At 43.8% G+C, this 22,007-nt stretch overlaps 1 protein-coding gene across 3 annotated transcripts in view; it reads left to right on the top strand.

The window, feature by feature from the left end:
* The first annotated feature begins 637 nt into the window (after positions 1-637).
* ERI3 (ERI1 exoribonuclease family member 3) overlaps positions 638-22,007 on the top strand; it is a 130,509-nt gene continuing 109,139 nt past the window's right edge. For 2 of the 3 annotated variants that reach the window (XR_001331363.2, XM_005521086.3), the window contains exons 1-2: positions 638-720; positions 10,237-10,511. Coding sequence is in view for 2 of the 3 variants with exons in the window: in XM_005521086.3 (XP_005521143.1) it covers positions 10,260-10,511 (252 nt within the window). In the remaining variant the exon portion in view is untranslated. The other variant, XM_014250903.2, reaches the window with a different exon arrangement.

Here is a 22,007-nt window from a genome sequence, read left to right as displayed (position 1 = left end):
TGCCCAGGCAGTGCCACCAGAGCAGGTGACAGAAGAATGCTTCCAGGTGGATCTTGAATGTCTCCAGAGAGGGAAAATCCATTACCTCCCTGGGCAGCCTGTTGCAGTATTCTTTGCCATGCTGTGTGGTAGCAGAGCAGCACTGGCTACTGTTCCCTGTGCAGCTGGCAGGGATGGAGGCTCAGAACCCTTGCAGAACGTGACAGCAGCGAGATTTGACATGTCCTGGCTCAGGCTGCCAGCCGTGTTAGCGGGGAGGAGGTGCCACAGCTCAGGGGTGTCAAGCAAAGACCAGGCACGGTTCAGACACAGGTTTAGGCTAAGAGAGATGAGTGAAAACTGAAGCATGGAGGCATCAGGGGAGGTGTCCTGGGGACACGGTGAGATGGCCCTTGAGGACACAAGGCGGGTAAGTGGTGGCCCCAGGGTAGACGAGGAGTCGGGTCGGCGGGGAGAGGATGAGATTCCGCTGGGCATGGGAGGTGGAAATCGGCGCCCGGGGATCCGGAGGAGCCGGCGCGGCGTCGAGGCGCGGCCACGCGGCGGGGCCGGCCGGAGGCAACTACGACTCCCAGCGTGCCCCGCGGGGGGGCGCACAGTACGCGCCTGCGCGAGGGGGCGCGGCGGGCCGGAAGCCCCGCCCCCGGCGGCGGCGGGCGGCGCTGCGGTTGGTCGGCGGCGCTGCCGCTCAGCGCGGGGTCGGGGGTCAGAGTGCGGGCGGTGAGTGGCGGTGCCGGGCACTCGTGGTGCGGAGTGCGGGGCGCGGGGCCCGGCCGGGGCGGGGCGGCCCCGCGGGGGGGGGGGTGGGGGAGGCGGGCGGCGCCTCGGCCCAGCCCGGCGGGGTCTGGCGGGCGCGGGGGGCCCCGCGGGCCTGGCGGAGACGTGGGGCCGCCGTGGCCCGGGGCGGGGGGTAAAGGCCCGGCGCGGAGCGGGGGCGCGGCCCGGCCCCCCGCGGCGGCGGGACTCGAACCGGGGGCGTGGGGCTGCGGGCCGGGCGGGGCGGGGGTGTCGGTGGGGACCGGGGGCGGCCCTGGCCCGAGGGGAGGGCGCGGGGTGGGGGCGCCTCGTCCGTTCGACGCCCGGGTTGCCGGGCTCTCCGCGCCCCAGTGCGGCCCTTGAGGAGAGGTCTTCAGGGTGGCTGTGGCAGCAGTCCCCCAGATCCCAGCTGGAGCGGGATCAGTTGCTTTCAGGGCTTGACGAAGGGAAAACAGCCCTTCTGCCCAGGGGGTGGGCATGGGCTGAGCTGGAGGCAGCAGCAGCGAGGATTTTTTTAATGTTTTGGGATGAGGAGGTTCGTAGGTGGAGGTAATGAGGGAGTAGGACGTGTGTTTTTTTGGTTTTTTTCCTATATTTTTACCCTGTGAGGTTGAACTGATCACCTGTCTCAGATCTTGAGAGTGAAGTAAACTTGAGAAAGCTTAGGAGTACAGTCTGTTTACTTGTTTCCTGAGTGGCAGTAGCAATTTCTTCTTTTCTTTTCTTGCTGCTATGCTGTTACAGGTGTTTCTTCCAAACTGAGATGTATGGAGAGGTGTTGTCATTTACTGCTTGTGTTCTGTCTTTTACAAGTCCTGTGTCTGGTGGATTTACGTGGTCCTTGCTGGCCTGTTTGCTAATAAGTGTGACATTTGTTTTGCTACTTCTTTACTTACCTGGTTTCTTCATTGAGCTTTTGGTTCCAGAGATGGTGGATTAACAGCTGCTGTTTAGTCTGAGCTCTTGATATTCTTTCAGCTGTGATGCAAGGGACCAGCAAGTTTTCTAATATGTTAATGCTTGCACTGTGTCTCAAGAAGGATGAGGTATACAGGGCTCCAGGAAGGTACATCTCCAAAGCACTTGTCCCATCAGATGTTGTTAACAGCTGTTTGAGGATCTTACCTAATTTCTTTCTAATGGTAACTTGAATTTATTTTGTCCTGTTGTGTCTTTTTGCAACATTGTAGCATCTCATATCACTTGGTATTAAAGTTGGCATTTGAACTTTTGTCCAAGAGGGAATTACTCTGAAATTCAGTAGTATGTTAAAAGTCCAGTTGGTTAGTCCCCACCATGTAGGCTTGGGAAATTTGATTTCAAATGGTGTTTTTTATTTCAGATATTTTTGTTTCCATTTTGAAGCACTGAATTCTGCCCTTTGCAACTGAATTTTCACATTAATTTACAGTGTGGACTAAATGATTGTTTTATTTCAGAGAGTGGTCCTGTGGCCCTTTTATGCATCTTGTTCATCTCAAACTTTGGGTTGCCCTACATGAATAGTGTGTTTGGCTTGTTTTTTTGTTTTGTTTTTTTTCATAAAATTGGTGTGTCTAGATAGATTTGAGTGGTACCAAAATCCAAAAGAAGAAAGTGATTAAAGCCTTTAAAAAATGCCTATGTGCCTGATGGGTAAATAAAGAAGACCTTGGATTGAATAAACACTGATAGGACCTAAGGTTTCTGTCCTGCACTTGAGAGATACTTCTTTACTTTCTTTAGAGGGCCTGATTACAGCTGGTTTGGTGCTTATCTTGTTTTGATTCTGTTAACTTTGGTAGGCCTTGATTTTATTTTTTTATTTTTTTAACCCCCTAACATTTTGGAAATAGACTTTTGGAAGATAGTTAAATGTGTGGAAGTATTTGCATTTTACCCTGTCTCTATGTCAGTCCTGTGGCCACCTGCAGTGGAGGGCCCCGAGGCTGTAGAATGCAGGTATGGTGACATCCAGGTAAATGGTGCAGGACTGCCCACTGGGTCTGGGCTTACAAGAGAGCATGGAAGGCTGTAAGCAACTGTGCTATTTTCACAAGTCTGTCTTGGATCTGAAGCAGGTATTTTTGCTAGAAATGGTCCTGCTGAGACTCCTGGTGTTTCACTATAGTAGCGATGAGCTAACACAGCGGTATGGTGCCATGGCAAGCAGGGCCATAAGGGAAGAACTGGACAAGTTGAGGCTGTCAAGGCATAACCTAGAGCAGAGGTGCTGACTGTGCTAGGGACCATTTGGACCATTTCCCTTCCCTAAGACAAGTGATCTCAGCTGGCCCGAGGCCAGCTGAAAAGTTATGTTCTCCCTAGCTGTGTTGGGTAGGTAAAGATACTTCTCTTCCAATCAAAATATATATATATTTAAATTTCAGCTGTATTTGTTACAGTCTTTTTTTTTTTTTTTTTTTTTTTTTTTTTCCCTCCTATCATTGAATATTAGGGTCAGCATCTTCTCTGGCAGATTTTCTGGGCTGAGACTGGCTTGTGTGGAAACCATATCCCACTGTAGCTTCTGCCCTGCTTGGAGCCTTTGCCAGTGTACCAGGACAGAGCTTTGTCAGAGCACTGGTTTTCTTTTAACACTTTTGGAGTTCATTTGTGAAGATCAAAAGTTATCTATGTATTGAGCAATGCAAATCTTGTTTCCCCGAATCCAGGCTGAGATTCATTTGGCATTCTCAGGTGTTAACCTCCATTTTTCAGATAACTAAGGTGTGCAGCTGTGTAAGTGTTTTGAACAGCTGTGGCATTCGTGTGTTTGAAAACGAAGTAATTATGCGTGCCAGATTCCATTAAACAAAGGGTGGCCTACTAGGTCTCCTTTCCACTAAATTAGGCCAATATGCAATAGTAACTTTTACTGACTAGATGTGTAGTAGCTACAAATCTCTAGCTTCTGGCCCTGGGAGCTGTTCTGAGGATTGAGAGCACTGAAGTGACATAAATTTCAGAATTTACCTCAAAGACCATGGCTGGGAAAGTTTGAATGAAAACTAAGACGTTATTTTTTGACAGCGAATGGATTGACCATTGGAATGAACTATCTGAAGGTAGAGGGGAACCTCCATTCTTCATGCTGCAATTCAAGGCCAGAAACTTTTCTGAAAGATGTTCAAGCCTTTGGGCTCGACTAAAGAAATGGAAACTTTAGGGCCGGCATTACATGAGGTTGAGACAGGATGGTCTGATGGGCTTTGTGAATTCAAATTTAATGTGTCTATGCTGCTAGAGCCAAGATAATTTCTCCATTCTCTGCAAAGTGCCACATCATCCCAGGTGTCTCTGTCCTGGTCTGAGTACATGGTTTGGTGAGTGGCTGAGCTGACTAATAGCCCCAGTGGCTCATCTCATTCCTACTTCTGCCAGTGTGGGCCCATCCTCTTTGAGCTTTGATATTCATCCAGCCTGGCCCTGAACTAATCCGTCTCACTAAACCAGCCGGAAACTATTTTGTTTTAATTGTGTTTTATTCTGGCTGTGTTAGTCCTTTTATAGGTTCCTGTGGTTGAATCAGCTCACAGAAGAGCCAGACAAGCTCAGGAACTGGTGTAACGTAATCAGCAGGAGAGTAAGTCTGAGAGGGAAGGACAGGCCTGCCTCCTTTTGGCCTCCCAGAACTATTGGCTTGGTTAACCTCATTTTGTGTAATTTCACACTGGTGTGTTTTCTTACGGATCCCAGGCAGAGGCAGGAGACTGGAGTAGAGGATTTTTGGTCTGATCCTGTGCAACTACTCTTTTCCTTAATAGCAAATCTGTTCTTCCTCTTTGGCTTTTGCTGTATGTGTCCCTGTTAATGCTTCTTTGTTTTAATTTTTGTTCTTTCCTTTCTCTGCGTTTCTTCTAAGTGACCAGTCCTTTGCTGTGTGGAACTTCTTCAGACTCCAGCTTAGACCCGTTTGCTCATCTGCAGTTACTCTTGGAGAAGGTTTAAAAATACACAGCAAAGCCTGTCTTAGGAGACCAGTCAAGGAGCTGACGAAAGTGGGTTGCCTAGCAGAGGTGGCCTAATAAAATTGAAGTGGAATTGTACTGTGCATCTTTGGGACGGCTTCTGGGTGGTCTGTTCAGACAAATACGTGTCCTGCTGGTGTGGAGTCTCCATGTGGGTTTCACTGTGTTGTCAAGTGAACTGAGATGTGTTTGTTTCCCAGCTTTGTAGGGTGCCATAGCTCCAGCAAGTGCTTCCCTAAGTAATCAGCGCCTTCGGCCTTGCACATTGTGATCTCACAAGCCATCGCGTCTGTGATGTCACAATGGAAGAGATTCTGGTGCTCTGACATGTGTGGTCGTGCCTTTGACAAATCAGCCAAGGAACCCAGCGGCAAGAATGAGCTCAAGAAATGGGAGAGACCTTCCTTAACCTGAGAGTGCCCTCCATCCTTTAGTCAGCCTTTTCCATGTTCACTTCTCTTCCATAATGACCATGTAGAGGGAAACCAGTGCCTGTGTAGGGTGAATTATTTTTTTCAGTTGACCTACCAAGATGCATGTTTCTCCCAGATGAGCAGTTACCCAACCCTCCTCTTGTACCCCTCATTCTATTCTGTTTTTCCCCCCACTTGTATTGCTTCTAATTTTAGACTGTAAGTTCTTGAGAACAGGGACCTCCTCATCTGTAGTGGGAAGAGCCTGGGTGTGATTGTGGAGTACTGTAAAAACAAAATGATGAATGCCAAGTTGTATCTGAGCTGAGTAATGATGGGGCAGCATATAGACATGCCATGACATTACAAATTTTCCAAAATACAGGCGTGGTTGTCTAGCAGTGCTGGAGACAAACCCAGCCAAGTGAGAAGGGAGTGCAGCCATGAAGTGTACTGTTCTCATGTTCAAGTGATGATACTGTGAGGTTAACAAATTAAAGAAGCAAATTTACCTGTCTTAAAATTGTGTTACTTTATTAAAAAGTTCTAAAAGCTTTGTCTTTTGTTATTTGTTTTACTTTATGTTGGTTGGTTTTTTTGCAAGTTTGAGTGGTGAGAGTGGATCAGTTGGTCTTGTTCATAGTCTCCTGTTTCCTGCCTCACAGGCTAGCCAGGTGCTGTCATTTTTGGACTGTAGTTCGTCTAATGAAATATTTGGATTTAGGTTAAGGTTGATTAAAAAACACCCTGAGTTATCTCTATTGTTCTTCAGTTATATTTTCACACAAGTGAAATATGGGCTCACATTTGACCTCTGAGTATGCGTTTGAACAGCTACCAAAATTGAAGTTTTTTGCATTTTTTCTGCATTTTTTGTTATACTGTGTTCCAGGTGTTGCAATATGCGTGCAATTTTGTTCTACAGAAAGCATCTCTATTACCCGAACTTCTTTTTCCCTCCATAATTCAATAAAATAGACAAACCTGACTTATATTTTTGATTGGTTTTGGTGCTCTAGCCTTGAGTTCGGTTGTCTCTTTGAGGCCAGGAGTCACAGCTGCCCCTACCCAGGTTTTGCACAAATAATAAACAAGCATTTTACTCCCAGAGCTTGCTTGCTTTTATTTAATTTCAGTTTGTGTTGTAGTTTAGGTTAGTGGGGGTTTTTCTTGTTTGTTTGTTTTGTAATATGGTGGAGGGCTGTCTTGCCATAACAAAGTAATATAACATGTAAGTGAAGGCTCTCATAAAATGTAATTTCGATCACCCCTCCAATGTGAAGTTAGGTGTTGTCTTCCTGCCCCTTCCCTACTCAGCTTATGAAACTGAAAAATAAAGGGGGGTATTTTGGGCTTAAAGGCAAACTTCAATTTTAATTAGATGTAGTTATAAAAAGTTCATATTTATGTTATATGCCAGGAGTCATTAAGCTCAAGTTTGTAGGCTAATTTGTCATGCCATTGATGAATTTGACTCCTCTGGAGCTTGTGTGGTTCACATCTCTCTCTGTGGCTTTAGGGCTGCCCTGCAGGCAAGGGACAGCATTTGCACGGTCCTCTGGCTCTTGTCATCAGCATTCTTCACATGGCAGGAGTTCCCTGTCTTGTTCATCGCTGCTTTGGTTGTCCCTAAGAAACTTTCTCAGTCGGAAGCCTGGTGTGCAACAGCCACTAGTGCAGATTCTCCGCTTTGCACTCAGTGGGGCCCCTGGCAAAGCTGATGGCTACAGCTGGCTCTTGCCTTTCTCTTGGCTTTCTTTCCTTACTGGTGCTTTACTGTCGTGCTTTAGTACCATGTGCTTGGACTGCTAAAGAAGCAAAAGCTGTAGTCAGCCTGAACTTGTCTTGCTACCTGCAGCTGATGTCCAGAGAACATTTTTTCTTAAACTTACTTTTAAAATAATGATGCTGATTTTAGCCAGTCCTGTCACATGGGACACATACTGTTACACAGCACAGAACACAACCTATCTTCCAGGTGAAACCCATCACATATGGCCATTTCCCATCTTACTGGGTGCAGCAAATGTAAAGTGGTGTCACATTTTCCTAGGTCTGTGTACAATCTGTCAAAATAATTCCTGAGGTCCAACCTCAGTTCATGGTCCCATTACGTTTCATACGTATCTGTATGAGGAATTTGAGCTCTGTGATATGAAATATTAACCTAGTAAGGTTCACTGCCAGATGTGACAGCTTGCACTGAGATTATAATCTGATCCTGTGTGTGTAAGAAATACATATATGGTGTTTTATGTAGGTTTGGAAATGGAATCACTGAACATGTGGATTTATATGGCTAGAGCTGGGTTTTTAATTTTTGAAGCTGCATTGCTTACATCGTTGTCTCTTGGAAAAAAATACAGGATAATTACTAGTGCTTTGCATTGTCATACCCATTATAAATGCTTTACATGACATCTAATAAAGTGTGTTTGCTCACCAGCTATCTTGTGCTCTGAGGCATTCTGACCTTGCCAAAGAAGATGATGTGAGGTCTTCCCAGGGCACCCAGAGCAGTGGCTGGGTAAACATACCGTTAAAACTTCATTTGGCTGAAGGTTCAGAGTTTGCAGTGGTGTTGCCCTGATTTGTATGCTGCCTGTATAGGGAAATCCACATGCAATACCCCACTCACACACCTTTGTTCAGAGTACTGCTCCCTCTGCTACATGGGATAGTGGGGAGGGAGGCTGCTTTTGGGATGGGGAACCTGATCCTGTTGCTAGATATGGACCACTGCAGAAGCTGTTAGTGTAAACGTGCTCTGGATTTTGGCTGTTACTTCCTTCCATGGATGTTACACGCTACTTTCATGACCCTGACCTGCCATGCCAGGGTCTGGCATAGTGCTGCTGTGTCTGCATGGGGATGTGCCTGAATCCTGCCAATGTGGCTGGTTTACCTTTGCCATGGACTCAGTGGCTCAGAAACCTCTGCACCACTGTGTGTAGTGCAACCCAGCCTGAAGATTCATGGGGTCCATGTCTGATACCCTGGTTTTGCCAGTTAAGATATGCTAGAGAAGAGATCTTGCTGTGGGTGGATGGATAATACATGTTTTATTGTCTCTGTTTGATATAGGGGTTGAAGCCGTCTGCCTCCCCCACTCCAACTGTGAACTTTACTTGGTGCAGTAAGCTAAAGACCAGATTTTCCTGCAACTAATGTAAAAGCTGCTTTATTCTTGTGAATAAAGAGACATTATATATGTTGTGATGGGCCTTTAGAGTCATAGTAGTTAGAAGATTTAAAGCATGTATACCTAGAATATCTCTTATGTGGCACATGTTAGAAGTAAGTACAAGTAATTTCTATTTCTTTGTAATACATTTATGAATGACAGCCAAAGCTGTAGATGGAAAGGCAATTGGTAGAACTGAGCCCCTTTAAAATAAATGCCATGTTGGGCTCTTCATTTTTGGTTTTGCAACTTGAGTTTTCAGATTTGAGGTACCTACTATCTGGCACACAGCTTTAATAAAGCAAACAGCTTCAAAACATGAAAGCGTTAAGGCAGGGGCGATGCATATATGCCATGGAATTGGCGGTGTGGGCACTAGCTCGATCTTAAACATTTCAACTTTGATTTTTGCCTTTCACTCAAAAGCCTGGAAAGGGAAGGTTACCAAATGTGTGTTTACTTGAAGCACACAACCTGCTTAGCCGCAATTATCTCCTAATCTGGTCCTTCTGAGTTTCTCTGGTCTCGCAGGTAAATACAGATTTAGCCGTTATTCAAGGCATATTATTTACCTCATTAAGTGTGTGTTTTGGCACGCGCATTATTTACCTGATGGACTAACGGATGGGAGAGAGCAAATGCTGTCTTTTGTGCAAACAGTGACTTTGTTCATGAGCAGCAAGTCCCCATTTTGCCACGGCCACCTTTGTCTCCATGTCTCATGGTGGGTGTTTCCATCCCTTCATGGTAGAGCAAAAAGCCAGCACAGGTGTTGGGGTGGGGGGCATGTCAAGTGATGGAGTTCTTCCATGAGCAGTGGGACCAACTGTGGGGATAGATTTAAATATCTATGTAGCAGGATGTGTGTGTGTATATACATGCATGCACAATTAGAGGGGGTAGTCCTATCCTTGTTCAAGAGGACTGAGTTGGTGCAATTTGCTTGTTTAGCTATCAGTCCCTGTACCCACCCATGTAATACCATGAGCTGGTCTTGAGTTCTCATCTCTGTAGATATATTAACAGCCCTGAGGCTGACTCATCTTGAATAGTGACAATCCTGGCAACTTTTTCCTGAAAAGTTTTAGAAGAAAAGTAATAGGAGAGGAAATCCATGTAGTCTCACATGGATAATGCAATTTACTAAATAGTGTTTGTTAAATAAAAGTATCAGAAGGTGATGGCTGAGTGAGGTATTTCTTTGGAAGGGAGACTGTACTCTACAGAGTCCTGCTTGCATTTTACAGTTCTGCAGTCCCTGTGTGTGATTAGTTGAACTGATACCTTCCTCTGAGAGAAATACCTGAAGTAAGAAGCGGAGTGTAGCATTAAAATCCCATCTCTGAGAAACCTCGTGTACAGAGCAAATGAGAACTTTCCTGGGGAGGAGCCTTCCAGCCACTTGCCACCTGGATTTGTAATGAAAGTGCCATGTTTTGGTGCAACTGGCAGATGTTTCAGGGGCAAGCTGTTTGGATAAACTGTAGTGTTGATATGTGTATTGCTGCGTTTAATTTTTACCATATATCAGAAACTGCTTTGTATATGAAAAGATGAAAGGCCTCAGAAATTTCAACAGGGCTCAGATTGGATATTCTGTGTTTTAGTTGGTTTGTATTATGTTCTGCTGTAATGAGGTTCAGCAGTGGGGTGTGATCTGGTGCCTGGAGCCATGACTGTTGTGTATCTCATAGTTCTTAATTTAGAGTTGTTTGCAGAGGTTAATTTTCAGTTGCCTGTGATTCTGGACACCTTAGGCTCAATCCAAATGTCATCTGCTGTGCTTAGAACAGGTTACTGTGTTATTTCAGGCTTGTGATGCTGGAACCTTCACTGGGAAGCACAAAGGGAATCCCTTTCAGAGGAGAACAGTGAATGGATACCAGCAGAGATAAAATGTATGTATGCGTGAGTAACATGAGTCTCTCTTCAGTTTCAGATGCCTCTGGATGTTCAATGATAGCACTTCTCCATACTGGAGCAGCAAAGTTTTCCCAAAACTTACTTTCAAGGTCAAGACAAGCTGTGTCCCCCATCTTCCCAGCTGGTGTTCTCAAAGGGTTCAGCTCCATCGTAAGCAGGAAACTGGCGTCCCACGGCTTTGGAGCTTCCATGGCAGCAATGTCATCCTTCCCTCCACAGAGATATCACTACTTCCTAGTGCTGGATTTTGAGGCTACATGTGATAAACCACAGATTCATCCTCAGGTAAATGGTTAATCCTGTTAATTATTGCCTTGCAAGTTGCTGCTGCTCTTCTAGAGGTAAAAAAACCCCCAGTGCTAGCTCACTAATTTTTTCTGGTTGTCCCACCTCCTTTCTATTGCTGGTTCTCCAGGGCTCTTGCCAATCACTTGCTGTCTCAGAAGCAATGCCAGGACTGTTTGGTGGGAATGAATAAATTAGTCTGATTTCCATGAAGGGAGTGACAATTCAAGTGTTATTGAAAACAACTTTAAGTCATGTATACTTTGTCATTTGTCTGAATTGGGAAGGATCTAAAATTTTTTGGCTGGAGACTTGCAGTAATAGATGGCAGCCATGTTTGATTCTGCAAGGAAAAAGGCTGTTGGTAGTGAACAGCTTTAGGAAAAGAATATTTTGAACAATGGAAATATGTGGAACATGATGGTATTTCTAAGTAGAGAAGAAAAACATTTTTTAGATAATTTCAGCAAGGTCAGATATCTTGCCTGGGTTTTAACTCTGGATTGTAAAGAGACAGGAAGAGTTCAGCTTCAGAGAGGTCTTCCAGTGCTCTACCACTTGAGACATACAGAGATCCAGATGAAGTACAGAGCTTTTCTGCAAATAGTTCTTTCACAGTACTGTAGAGCAGATTAGTAAAAATATTCTCAGTTGTAATCAGGATGGGCTTAGGTTTTCAACCAGAAAACTGTACTAAAAAAACCCCAAAAAACTCTGATATTAGGTTGGTAGCGAACAAACAGAATTTCTGAGCCTGAAGTGGACTCAACATCCTCTGCTGAGTAATTGGTCTGCATGTGTTGGTAGTACCTGCATTGGTTCACAACAACTTCCTTTTGCTTTGTTTCAACTGCATGAAAGGCTTAAGCAGTTTTCAGTGTGGTGTCTCCCAGTGCTGCTCTGGTTTCCCTTGCACTTGTCCTAGCAAAGGGTTGCTGCAAGTTGGGAAGAAACTTGACTCCTGCCTTCCCCAGTAATGCCTTGGTGGGTGCTGCCTGATCTTTGTGTTTCTTGAAAAATAGATAGCAAATTCCCTGCTCTTTCGCTGGCCCGTTGTGGGAGACTGTTGTGGCTCTGCAAACAGTTCTACTTGTAGGCTCTTAACTGCTCTCCAAGTGAGATGTCAGGCTATTTCCTGCATGCTCTGCCTCAGGTGCACAGACCTGTCAAAGCTGTAAATTGGATATACCTTGTCCCTTTGGATATGGGCTTGGTCTGTGCACATTTTGATGCAAAACCATGATGCATGTGGAGCTAGTTTACAGCTGGCAGTAAAAAGGAGCATGAGTGGAATATGATTACTACTGTTTTAAGGAGCTTTGTCCCCAAGTCCTTGCCAGGGAAAGTAATGGTCTGGGCCAATGCAGATCTGCTATATATTTTGTTGGTGAGATAGCACCTTTAAGGTGGAGATGTTCTTCAGTGTTGTTTTTCCAGTCTGCTGTGTTCAGTGCCTGTCTGTGTCATGTAATGTATTGAAAGGGCTGTCAGTCCCTCACATATTCTCACCAACAAATTAGTTTGACAAATAAAGAAATTACTTTTGCTACATGGGGTTCAATGTAGCTGGAAAGGCTAAAGGTGCCTGCCAAAATCAGGAAACTTCATAAAATGAGACTTCAGCTGATGCCCTTACCTACCTCTTATGTCATTGCTGACCAGCATGGCTTTTGTCCTCTTCACTGCTAGGCTGTATGTCATGGTGAGCAAACTGTGCCATGCATTTCAGCAATGTTTTCTGCAAAGTTTGAGTGACAGGATCTTTCACTGCAGGATTGATAGACAGGTTTTGGAGGTTCAGTCTGAGGTCAGAGCTGGGAGCTAGAAATGGATGCTTATCTTCATTGTGATACTGATTAATTTTTTTGCTTTTATTTTAATACCTGCAAAACAGAAGTATAGATACAGTGAAATTCAAATGGATTTGGATTTGATCAGAAGGCTGCATATACAGAGCTAAGCTAAGCTGTGAACCACGTTACTTTAAGTGGGTAGGCATAGCTGTAAATTTAGCCAGTTCAGCCTAAAAATCTTGCAAGAGTTCACTTGCCACCATACGACACATTTTACATTTTTCACTCACTGCTCTTCAAAATATTCTGGCTTCTTACAAGAAACTACTGAAAGAGCTATCTTTTTATGTACACTAAGATGTGTGTCTGCCACATCTGCTCCCCCTCCCATTGTATTTACTTGTGCTTCTCTGTAACTGGCAGCTTTGCTGGCTTTATCCCTGGGGAAGTCCTTCATGCTCATTCGTGAGCCCTGAAGGCCCCTTCATTTCCATTCTCTTTCACATTGTCTGATCTCTCTCTGAGGTCTTGTGGTATGGCCTCTGTAATGGGGATCAAGGAGGGTCAAGGACAGTGGTATTCCCCAGGGAAGCCATCTGTATGGTCGCTCCAGTGGCTGGGACTGCTGGCTGAGTGCCTTGTGACTGCTGCCCTATGCCCTTTACCACTCACTCCTGTGTCAGGCATTGAGGGTTCCTTCACATTCCCTGCCCTATACCCACAAAGGAATGGGAGCATCCTTGCAGCCCTGACTTCTGACTGCTTCCAGAAGATATGCCCCTCCATCAAAGTGCTTGTTTATATACACATAGAAACCACTTAGCTTTATTGGTTTTCTGGATGTATGCATGAATAATGGGACCATCCCAGAGAGAAAAGAAGGTGTGGAGGGTTTTGACTGAACAGTCTGTGTCATGTAGTGTTTTAGCCAGCCAAAGGTCATTAGGGGTTGGCAGTAAGAGATGTTTATGGCTGGCCTCTCACATCTCTTTAAAGCTTACCTTGTGCCTTTGGAATGTGATCCGAAGCCCAGTGGGGTCAGTTGGGAGCTGTCATTCTGCAGAGGTCAGTGGACCCTGAACAGTGGTGGTGTGTTTCATTTTTCAGCTCTGGGTTTTTTCTTTTACTGTCTGGTAAGAGTTTATAAGTACCTTCTGCTTTTATACACTGTCAGCCCATAGAGCTGGGTACATATGGAGCTTTAGCTTCATGAGAAGATGCATTAGTAAGTGGGAGTCTTGCTCTTTTGTCCCTTTGTCCTTGTAGACACCAATGTTTATGGTGGTCAGTGCTTTCAGTGACTGTGTTAGGCAGCTCCACAGACTCAGATCTGTGGCTGCCTTTATTAATGCAGTAAGAAGGTGTGCCTCTTTCAGTCAGCAAGCCAGGCATCTTGCCTTCAACTTCAGCCAAGTGGAAGAAAATAAATTATTTGTTTTAAATATAAAAAGTCTGACAGCAGAAATCAGATATGTTCAGAGATGAATTTGAAATTAGCCTTCTATATATGATGTTAATTAATATCTACTCTGATCTATTAAAGCCACTTAAATGAAAATCAAATAAAATTCAAGCTCTGTATGTCTGCTGCCTGGAAATGTAAAAGAGCATCAGACCTCTGGCCTGGTAGAAGGAGCTGAATCTTGGAGTTACTAAGATGCTGAATGAGCTTTTGGTAATGATAAAGTTGCATTTTCTTGTGTCAGTTTTTTCAGGTGCTCAGTGTCTCAGATTCACTCAAATTAGTAATTATTTAGGAAGTAGAAATTTGCCTCTTTCAAACTCTCTGTAAAGGGAAAATATGAAATGTTCAGATCTTCTCATTGCTGAAGAAGGTTGTGACCAGAAGCAGAAGAATAAATTGTTTATAGACAATGCTTTCTGTGTCCTCCCAAACAGTACTTTTTAAATGCTTATATGCAAATATCTTGATATTTTTTGTTAGTGTATCCTAGATACTTCAACTCTGTTTAGCATGCATTTAGATTGTTATTTTGGGAGAATTTTTAATTATAATTGCTCTCAAATGAAACTGGATATACTAATAAGTACAAAACATCACTCACCATTTCAACATAAAACCATAAACAGACACTAAGCAGATGTTCAGTTACTAATAATTTATTTCTAAGTATTCAAACAAATCTGGATGATCACAGTACACATTGTGGTTGGCAAAACTGTGTTAACAAATAGGAGCCAGTCTTTCTGTAAGATAATATTAAGTGCAAATGCAGGAGAAGGTTATATCGGGTTCAGTCTGAGTGCTGCTTGAGTGCTGCTGTAAAAGAGCATTACAAGTGTTTTCCCTTGAACATCGGTCTCACATCCATCCCACAGTCACGGGCAGGTACAGCTGGAGTGGCTGTGATGTTCTGTACAGCTCCCTGTCCTGCTCTGTCTGCAGTCTTGTTACTGCAGCAGGGACAACTGAGTTGTGTCTCTGCTGCTGAGGTGCTGTGGTTTATAGACTGACCTTGGAATGGGAATGGATGTCCATTTCCACCGAATTTAGGCCATATCAACAGATGTGCAGTCCCTGCCAAGCTGTCTGTGTAGGGTGACTACATTGGAAGCTGCACTGGAAGCCATAGCTGAGGCTAGTTTGTAGGAGGAATATGTCCTTGAAATCACAAACTTGCTGCAGGAAGAAGTGATGGAGGGTTCACTCATCTGCTGGGAAGCAGGCTGCAAGGTACCTTCTGTGTGCTTTCCACATCGTTTTCTGTGGAGAACGCATCAAGGCAATCCCACCTGAAGGCCAGGATGGGAATGCAGGTGTCTCACACAGTAACAGACATTGTCACAATCCTACCCAGAGGCGGATAAAGGACGTGTGTGTGCCTGTGCCTGCCTGTTCCATCTAGGACATTCCCATGTAGCATCTTTCTTCTTGCACTGTTTTTGTGTGGCTGTTAAGCTCAATGCACTAGAAATCACCTGCCAAAACCTTTATTGAGGATGATCATAAGTTGCTGAAAAATAAAGAAATTCAGGCTTGTTTCCCGTGGCAACTTTAACTCAGCATAAGTATTACAATGGAATATTAATTTGCAATTACCTATGTTCATGCATCTTAGGCTTGGGTGTAGTTTTAATTACCTGCTTCTCAATTCAGCTTCTTACAATGCTATTTCTAGAGAAATGCTGTTAAAAATGCATGTAACATAACAACTTAAAAGCATTTTTTTAAAATTTTTACTAGAAGTAAGTAAATATATACATATTTATCACCTCTTTGCCAGTTATGGCTGTTACTATGCCATTGTTCTTTCATCAGAATGCTTTAAGTTCCTAGAGTAGCAGGAAACAGTTCCTGTAAGAGCCCTTTCAGATGGATTTTCCTGTTTGCATTGAGCTTTTGAACAAACTTCTTTGTGCCTTGTAGCTTTAGAGGGTGATACTGCACCTGGCATCTTAGACCTGCACTCACTTTGCCTTGGAGACCTCCCTCATTCTCCCAGTAAGTGGGGAAAACCTTTCTGTGACCCATATCAATCTGACACGGTGGGTTATGACTTCAGGCAACAGAATTAGTTGTATTTATTTAAAACCTGATGAGCTAGAGAACATGAATTTGAGTTATTGAACCCAAATCTCCTGGAGAGCACAACCATGAGACCACCAGGTAAGACATCTGATGTATGAAAAAAAAATTCAAAGCAATTTCATATTTAAAGATATAAACCCAGCATTATTAAAAGTCTGAGATACCAAGGCACTCTGGAGGCCAATGGCTGCAGTCCTAACCTGACCTAACCTGCTCAGCTTTTGGCTGGTTATTGACAGGCTGGTGAGATGACTACTTTAAAGCAATCAGTCATGTTTTGCTTTCCCTCACAATGTGTGGAGACCCCACATCGGTTATGCATCCCCGAGTACAATTCCCCACCTGTGCTGTTTGAACACTGTATCCTTAGCTGTGCAAACATTACACATCATTTAGGTGACAAGTTGCAAAGTTAAGTAGACTTGTTGTTACAGCAGAAAGTAGTGGGGCAGCAGTCACCCTGAAAAGAAAAGATCCAGGCTAGCTCAGGAATGTGCAAGTCTGCTGGATTGTTTGCCTGTCTATAAAGCTGCTGCTGAGGGCTACATGTGCTTCTGGAAATACTCCCATCATGTGCATTTCTGAACTGAAGGGGATGGGTGTCACAGGTTTGTACATTTGCTGTGCTTGTCCTGCCATGTGCGTTGTCATGTGTGGTTGTCGATCATTGGTGTGTGCCTGCTGCTCTTTTGCAGCCTCTGAGGTATGGGAAGTATTTTGCATCACTCCCAGCATAATGTTTTAAAACCAGGCAGTATTTTTTCATGGCATGGCACGGTATCCGTTTAGTGTTACTTGGGAATGGTTCTTTTCAGGCTGCTGTGGTTCCTGGGAAATAGTCTTTGCTGTGTTAAAGTGGTCTTGTCTTAGCTTTGAACAAAACCTTCCTGATAAACAAGCAATGCAACTCAGCTCTTTAGTGAGAAGGACACAGGACATGCTTAAATCTTGTGGGCTTTCCCCCCTTTATGCCAAGCTTGCTGTGCAACCATCCCTGTGTTGTCTTTTTCGGTCTGTGCACTTGTTAGCTGGCAAAATAACTCTTCATAACGTTATTTAGTTCCTCTCTGTCAGGCAGAAATGCACTGTCATCAGCAGCTAGTTGTAATGTCTGTAAAACCCTGGGTATTCATTTACATGCACTAATGTGCCCTTTCTACCCATCCCAGATGTTTTAGTGTTGTTGGGAACATTGATCATTTGTCCTGCTCAATATCAGGTGAAGAGGCTGGGACTTGAAATGATCTGATAATTCTGCAACAGGGACTGCACAGGCTGTTTGTCTACCATAGAGTGGAGTAGATGTGAAAAAAGATATAGTGTAGTTGCCATCTTGCAGTGGAAAGGTAGTACTTGGAAATGTGTGTGTGTGCTGTTTTTAACCTGGTTTGAGTGCTAAACTTCCACCAAACTGTCAAGCTTAAATTGTTGTTGGCTGTGTCAGTAGAGATGTTCTGGGTGGTTAAATATATGTCAATAGTGCTTGAAGAAACATGGTGAAGTGTTGATTTCTGTTGGTCTATATTTCTCACCCCATATGTGAAAAGAGGAAGGAGATTCTGCCTTATTTTTGATATCTGGGTCCTGCTGGAAAGATCAAAATAGCTTAGTGGGTTTTGGCAGGGAGAGATGATGCTGGTGGTAAGAGGCAGGAACAAGCCCAGGAGGAAATGATTACTGAAAGTTTTGTTAAGGATGGCAGGACAAGGGTTGTGAGCCTGCTGTCAAGATTTCAGGTGCAATGGCAGGCAGGAAAATCTCCCAAGGACCACAGTGGTAAGTTTAGGAGAAAACTGTCATTTGTGAGATGTGGATCCTCCTTTTATTGGCCCTGTATGAAGGTACTTGAGCTGATGAAGTACTTCACTTTGTATTCTGTATGCTTTAGAAGAAAAAAAAAAGATACTATTTCAAGAGAGTGAAGAAGAGAATCAGTGAGTGTGACCAGGGGTCTGCAAAACACAGCTGTGAGTGCAGGCAGGATGGCATCGGGTTTGTGTTTAGTGCAGTGATGAGAGGTGTATATAAGATGAGGTCTTCCTTGCAAAAATGAGAAAGGCAATGTTCTGGCCTGTGTCTGCTGTGGGTAGGAAGAGTGGTTGGGAATCTAAACAACAGCAGGGGGAAATTCAGATTAGACATTAGGAAAAACTTTGCAATGATAAGACTAATGAAACAGGAGGACAGAGTGAGTGCCTGGGGAGTGTGTGAGTCTCTCTTATTGGAGTCGGTAAAAACAGCCTAGACAAAGTCAGAAATTATTTAGGGGGTGATGATGCTGCCCTCAGGCAGGTGCATGGACTAGATGTCTCTTTTAAAGCTGAAGCTCCTGGAGGCATGTGATTAGATGGGGATTTCAGCTTCTATTAAAGAAAGAGAAATGGTCCCTCACCCTCAGAGTTGTAAGGCAGCACTGGGAAATAAGAGCCATGTTTGATGTCAGTGCAGAACCCAAAATGCAGCTCAAAATTTATTTTTGAGGAAATCCAGCCTTTGACATTGGGCTTCAGTGCCTGAGTTTTCAGGGTAGGCAGTGTGATTCACCTGAGAGCAGGGGGAAGAAGAAGCACTGGATAGTCAATGATCAGACAGCAGAATTTTTCTTCATGTCATCTTATCCCAGGGTTTCATGATCTTCCCATATTCCTTCCAGTTCTCTTGTGTTTTGTTTTTGATGTGTATTTCCCTTCATGCTTTTCTGGGATATAGTAGTTTTTTTAAATGTAGCAAGTTGTTAGGTTTGTGAATATGTGTATTTTAAGCTAGATAGTGATGAAAAAAAGAAATTTGGAGGCCAGCTGTTTCCCCAAAGACCTTTTGATAGGCTTAATCAGTATACAAGGGTAACTTAGCCAGGACTGAGAGGCTCCGTGGCATGTGTGCAGGCAGACATCCTTCGGAAAGCCAGCATAGCCCTGATTCAGCAGAAGTCCTGCTGTTCCACACTGGAGAGATGTTGCCTTTATGGTACTTGTTTTGGTTAGTTTAATAAAAATTTAGAAGTGGGGAAAAGACCTATGAGGTCATCTTGGTTACTGCCCCTTAGGGCCAGTACAAGGCTGCTCACTTGGAAATGGCTTTAGTTAAAATAATAATTAAGGCAGAGGATGGAAACTGGGGAGGTAGATCTGTTAGGCTAGTGCTGTCCTTACTATGTCCCTTTCGATTTTAATTGCCTTGGAAAAAAAAAAGAAAATCACAAGGCTTTAAAAGCTCTGATTCTTTCTGCTCTTCAACGCCCCCACACCCTCTCCCCGATCTTGGAGGCATCAACTCTCATCTGTCAAAGTGTAAATCAGCAATTAAAACACAAACAGCGAAATGCCAAAGATGACCCGAAGCACAAAGCAACTGACAAACAAGTCCGGACAAATCGGCGGATAATTTATAAGCATTGCCCTAAAATCTAATTATTTGGCAATTCGAATTTGCAGCCGGCCAGGGCTGTGCAATAAATTTAACCCGCCATAAATTATTTAGGAGCAGCCCATGGTGTAAATCAAAAACACGAGTGTTTGTTTAAGAAATAAGCTCCTTGTGCATAAAATCACTTTTTTTTTCTTTAAAGAGAGGGGGGAAAAAACCGTGCCTGAACCAAATGAGCTGGTGCTAAAGCTCTGTCCCTCCACAGACACTCCCTTACCTCTTCTGCCCTTACCTTTTTTGAAGGTGCAAGCAGTTCTTTTGGTAAGAAGTTTTATGCTTTTCCTTATCAGACAAAATCCGTTTCTCTCAACAGCCTCTGCTTGTTTTTATTGCATTTTGAACAGTCAGCTCTGATTTTTATGGGCATCTTTTATTCTTGTGTTTATTAAACTTCTTCACATGGGGGTTAGAGTAAGGGATAAATTATTTTCTGGTAGTTTTTGAACTGAATAGGCCATACAGTCTGCCTCAAATATATAACTCCGTGTACTGAGGCATGCTCTGTCCACTTTGTACATAGGCATCTGGATTAAAAGGTTTTGAGAGCTGGGAAGCTCTTGCTGGGAACTTTATTCTTTCTCTATAATGATGTTAGTGGTACCCAGATCCAAAAGGATAAGCAAAAAGATTTGTCTGTGGGAATTAGGGTAATTTCAGGTGCTTTCTCCTCTGACTGGAAATTGTTTAGCAAGCATAGTTGTGTGCTCATTCATTTCTTTTACTAGCAAGAAGATCAAGACAGCTGAATTGGTGCATCCCTGCTTTGGTGTTAAAGGGAAGGGAGTTTCATGTGGGATGACTGGGTAAGGAAAGGCTGGGTTTATAGCAGTGCTTTCACTTGCCATTAAGAATTTTTCAAACCCCTCTTAGAAGAAAGTCCCTAGCCATTCCAATTACCTTGCGGCTGCTTAACCCACTGGCTTGGGACAGCCAGGTTGCACAGGAGACTTCTACCTGAAACTTCTTTTTTTTTAAACCCTTGGTTTTTCAGAAAGACTAAAATTCTGAGGAAGCTGTCACATAGATTTGCTTAAAGTACCTTGAAATCGTAAATGTAGGATTGTTGTAAAGAGAGTGGACCTGATAATGGATCTGTATAAGCCTCTGGCTCTGTAGGTTCCTATTGTTACTGTGTTTGGGGGCACAGCTGAGGGGAGGGAGAGGGTGCTGATGTTTTTTTCTTTAAACGTGTTAATATTGATTTTAGAAGCTCTGTGTTCCAACAATATAAATGCAAATGTCTGTAATTGGGAGCCTTGTGCAGAATTTCTCAACAGAAAGCATGTCCAACTTTTCTGACAATGAAAGGAAAATAAAAAGCTGCTTATTTATTGGTGGTGGTTTGAATCCTGGATTTCCTTTCAAGTTACTTTGCAGTGCTAAATAAAATACCTAATTGCAGTGCTCGCAAAATTCAAATGAGTACATTTGTTCCTCTGGTAGCTCGCGGCTATTTGCAGCCTCTGGACACCCTCAGCATTATTTTAGCATATCCATAACTCCTGGTTGTGCTATAAGGAAAAGCTGGCAGTGGGGGCAGAGGGAAGGCTTAGAAGCCCCAAATGCTGCTGGCACAAATCACTGCCAAAGTTGGAACATTTACTCAGTGTTGGAGTGGATATATGTGAGGATCTCAAGGTAACACTTAGGGATGATCAGGCTATGATAGCAGAAAGGAAGTGTCCGTGAATCTCTCCCTTAACTCCCTCATGCTGCTTTCCTCCACCTTTCCTGCCTGGGAAGAAGCAGTGAAGGTCCTTGAATGGTGGAGATGGAGCTGAGTATGTTGAGCTCACTGGGCTGCTGTGAAACGTGAGAGAGCACCCGGCTGCCTTCCTGCATCACAGTCTGTTGGGGGGTTGTGTGTATGAGTGTCTAAGTGCTCACCGTTTCATAATAATTACTAATGAAATTCTAGATCTGTAATAACATTTCAGATATCTAAACCAAACCATATGCTTGTTAAAAAAAAAAAGGAGAGAGAGAGAAAAAAAGTGGAAACAGATCAACTTTAAGCCATAAATTCTTGGTAATAGAGGCCTCTTTTCTCCCCCCTTTCTGCTTATGTTTGATAGATATTTTTGTTTCTGCAGGAATGTCAACTCTTAATTTCATGATGTATCATGGGCTTAAGAAAATTGAATTTAATAAAGGCAAAAGATGAATGGCACCTTTAAAGGTCCCAACACTTGTCTTTATTAGCAGGACAAACTGCAGGGTCTCCAAACACTGCTTCTCTCCAAATGAAAGTTTAAATGAAAAGTACAGCAGTGTCACAGGTTAAATTTCATTGCAGGACTGGCTAACGTTGTTAGTGAGGAGTGGGGCTGATTTCATGGGGCTGGTATCTGTTGCCTTAGATACCAGTGGAGCAAACACTGCCAGAGACTGGAAAAATCTCCGCTATAGGAAGCGTGCAGATAAACAGCCTTTTGGGAAGGGTTCTTTACCACTTGCTTCAAAAACTGACCCAATAAGCTCAAGAGAGTGGCTGCACTTTCTCCTAAGATGCTCTAGTTGCCTCTGGGGTTCCCCCCCTGCTCCTGGCCATTCACTTCCCACAGACCTACAGTAATTCTGGATATTGTTAAATTTTCCACATTTTTTAAGTATGGCTTTTTATTTCCTCCGTCTGTCTTAATCGGACCCTCCTGGAAGTGCTTTTTTGCCTTTGGTTCTGGAAGGCGAGTGACGCCTTTGTGTATCAGATCAGCAGCATGCTGTCTT

This window comes from Pseudopodoces humilis, chromosome 10, assembly GCF_049639895.1.
Source record: "Pseudopodoces humilis isolate 2021_Gansu_Grassland_sample_001 chromosome 10, ASM4963989v1, whole genome shotgun sequence".
Taxonomy (NCBI): domain Eukaryota; kingdom Metazoa; phylum Chordata; class Aves; order Passeriformes; family Paridae; genus Pseudopodoces; species Pseudopodoces humilis.
Note: the sequence above shows the minus strand (reverse complement) of the source record. Positions and strands in the feature narration are given on the sequence as shown.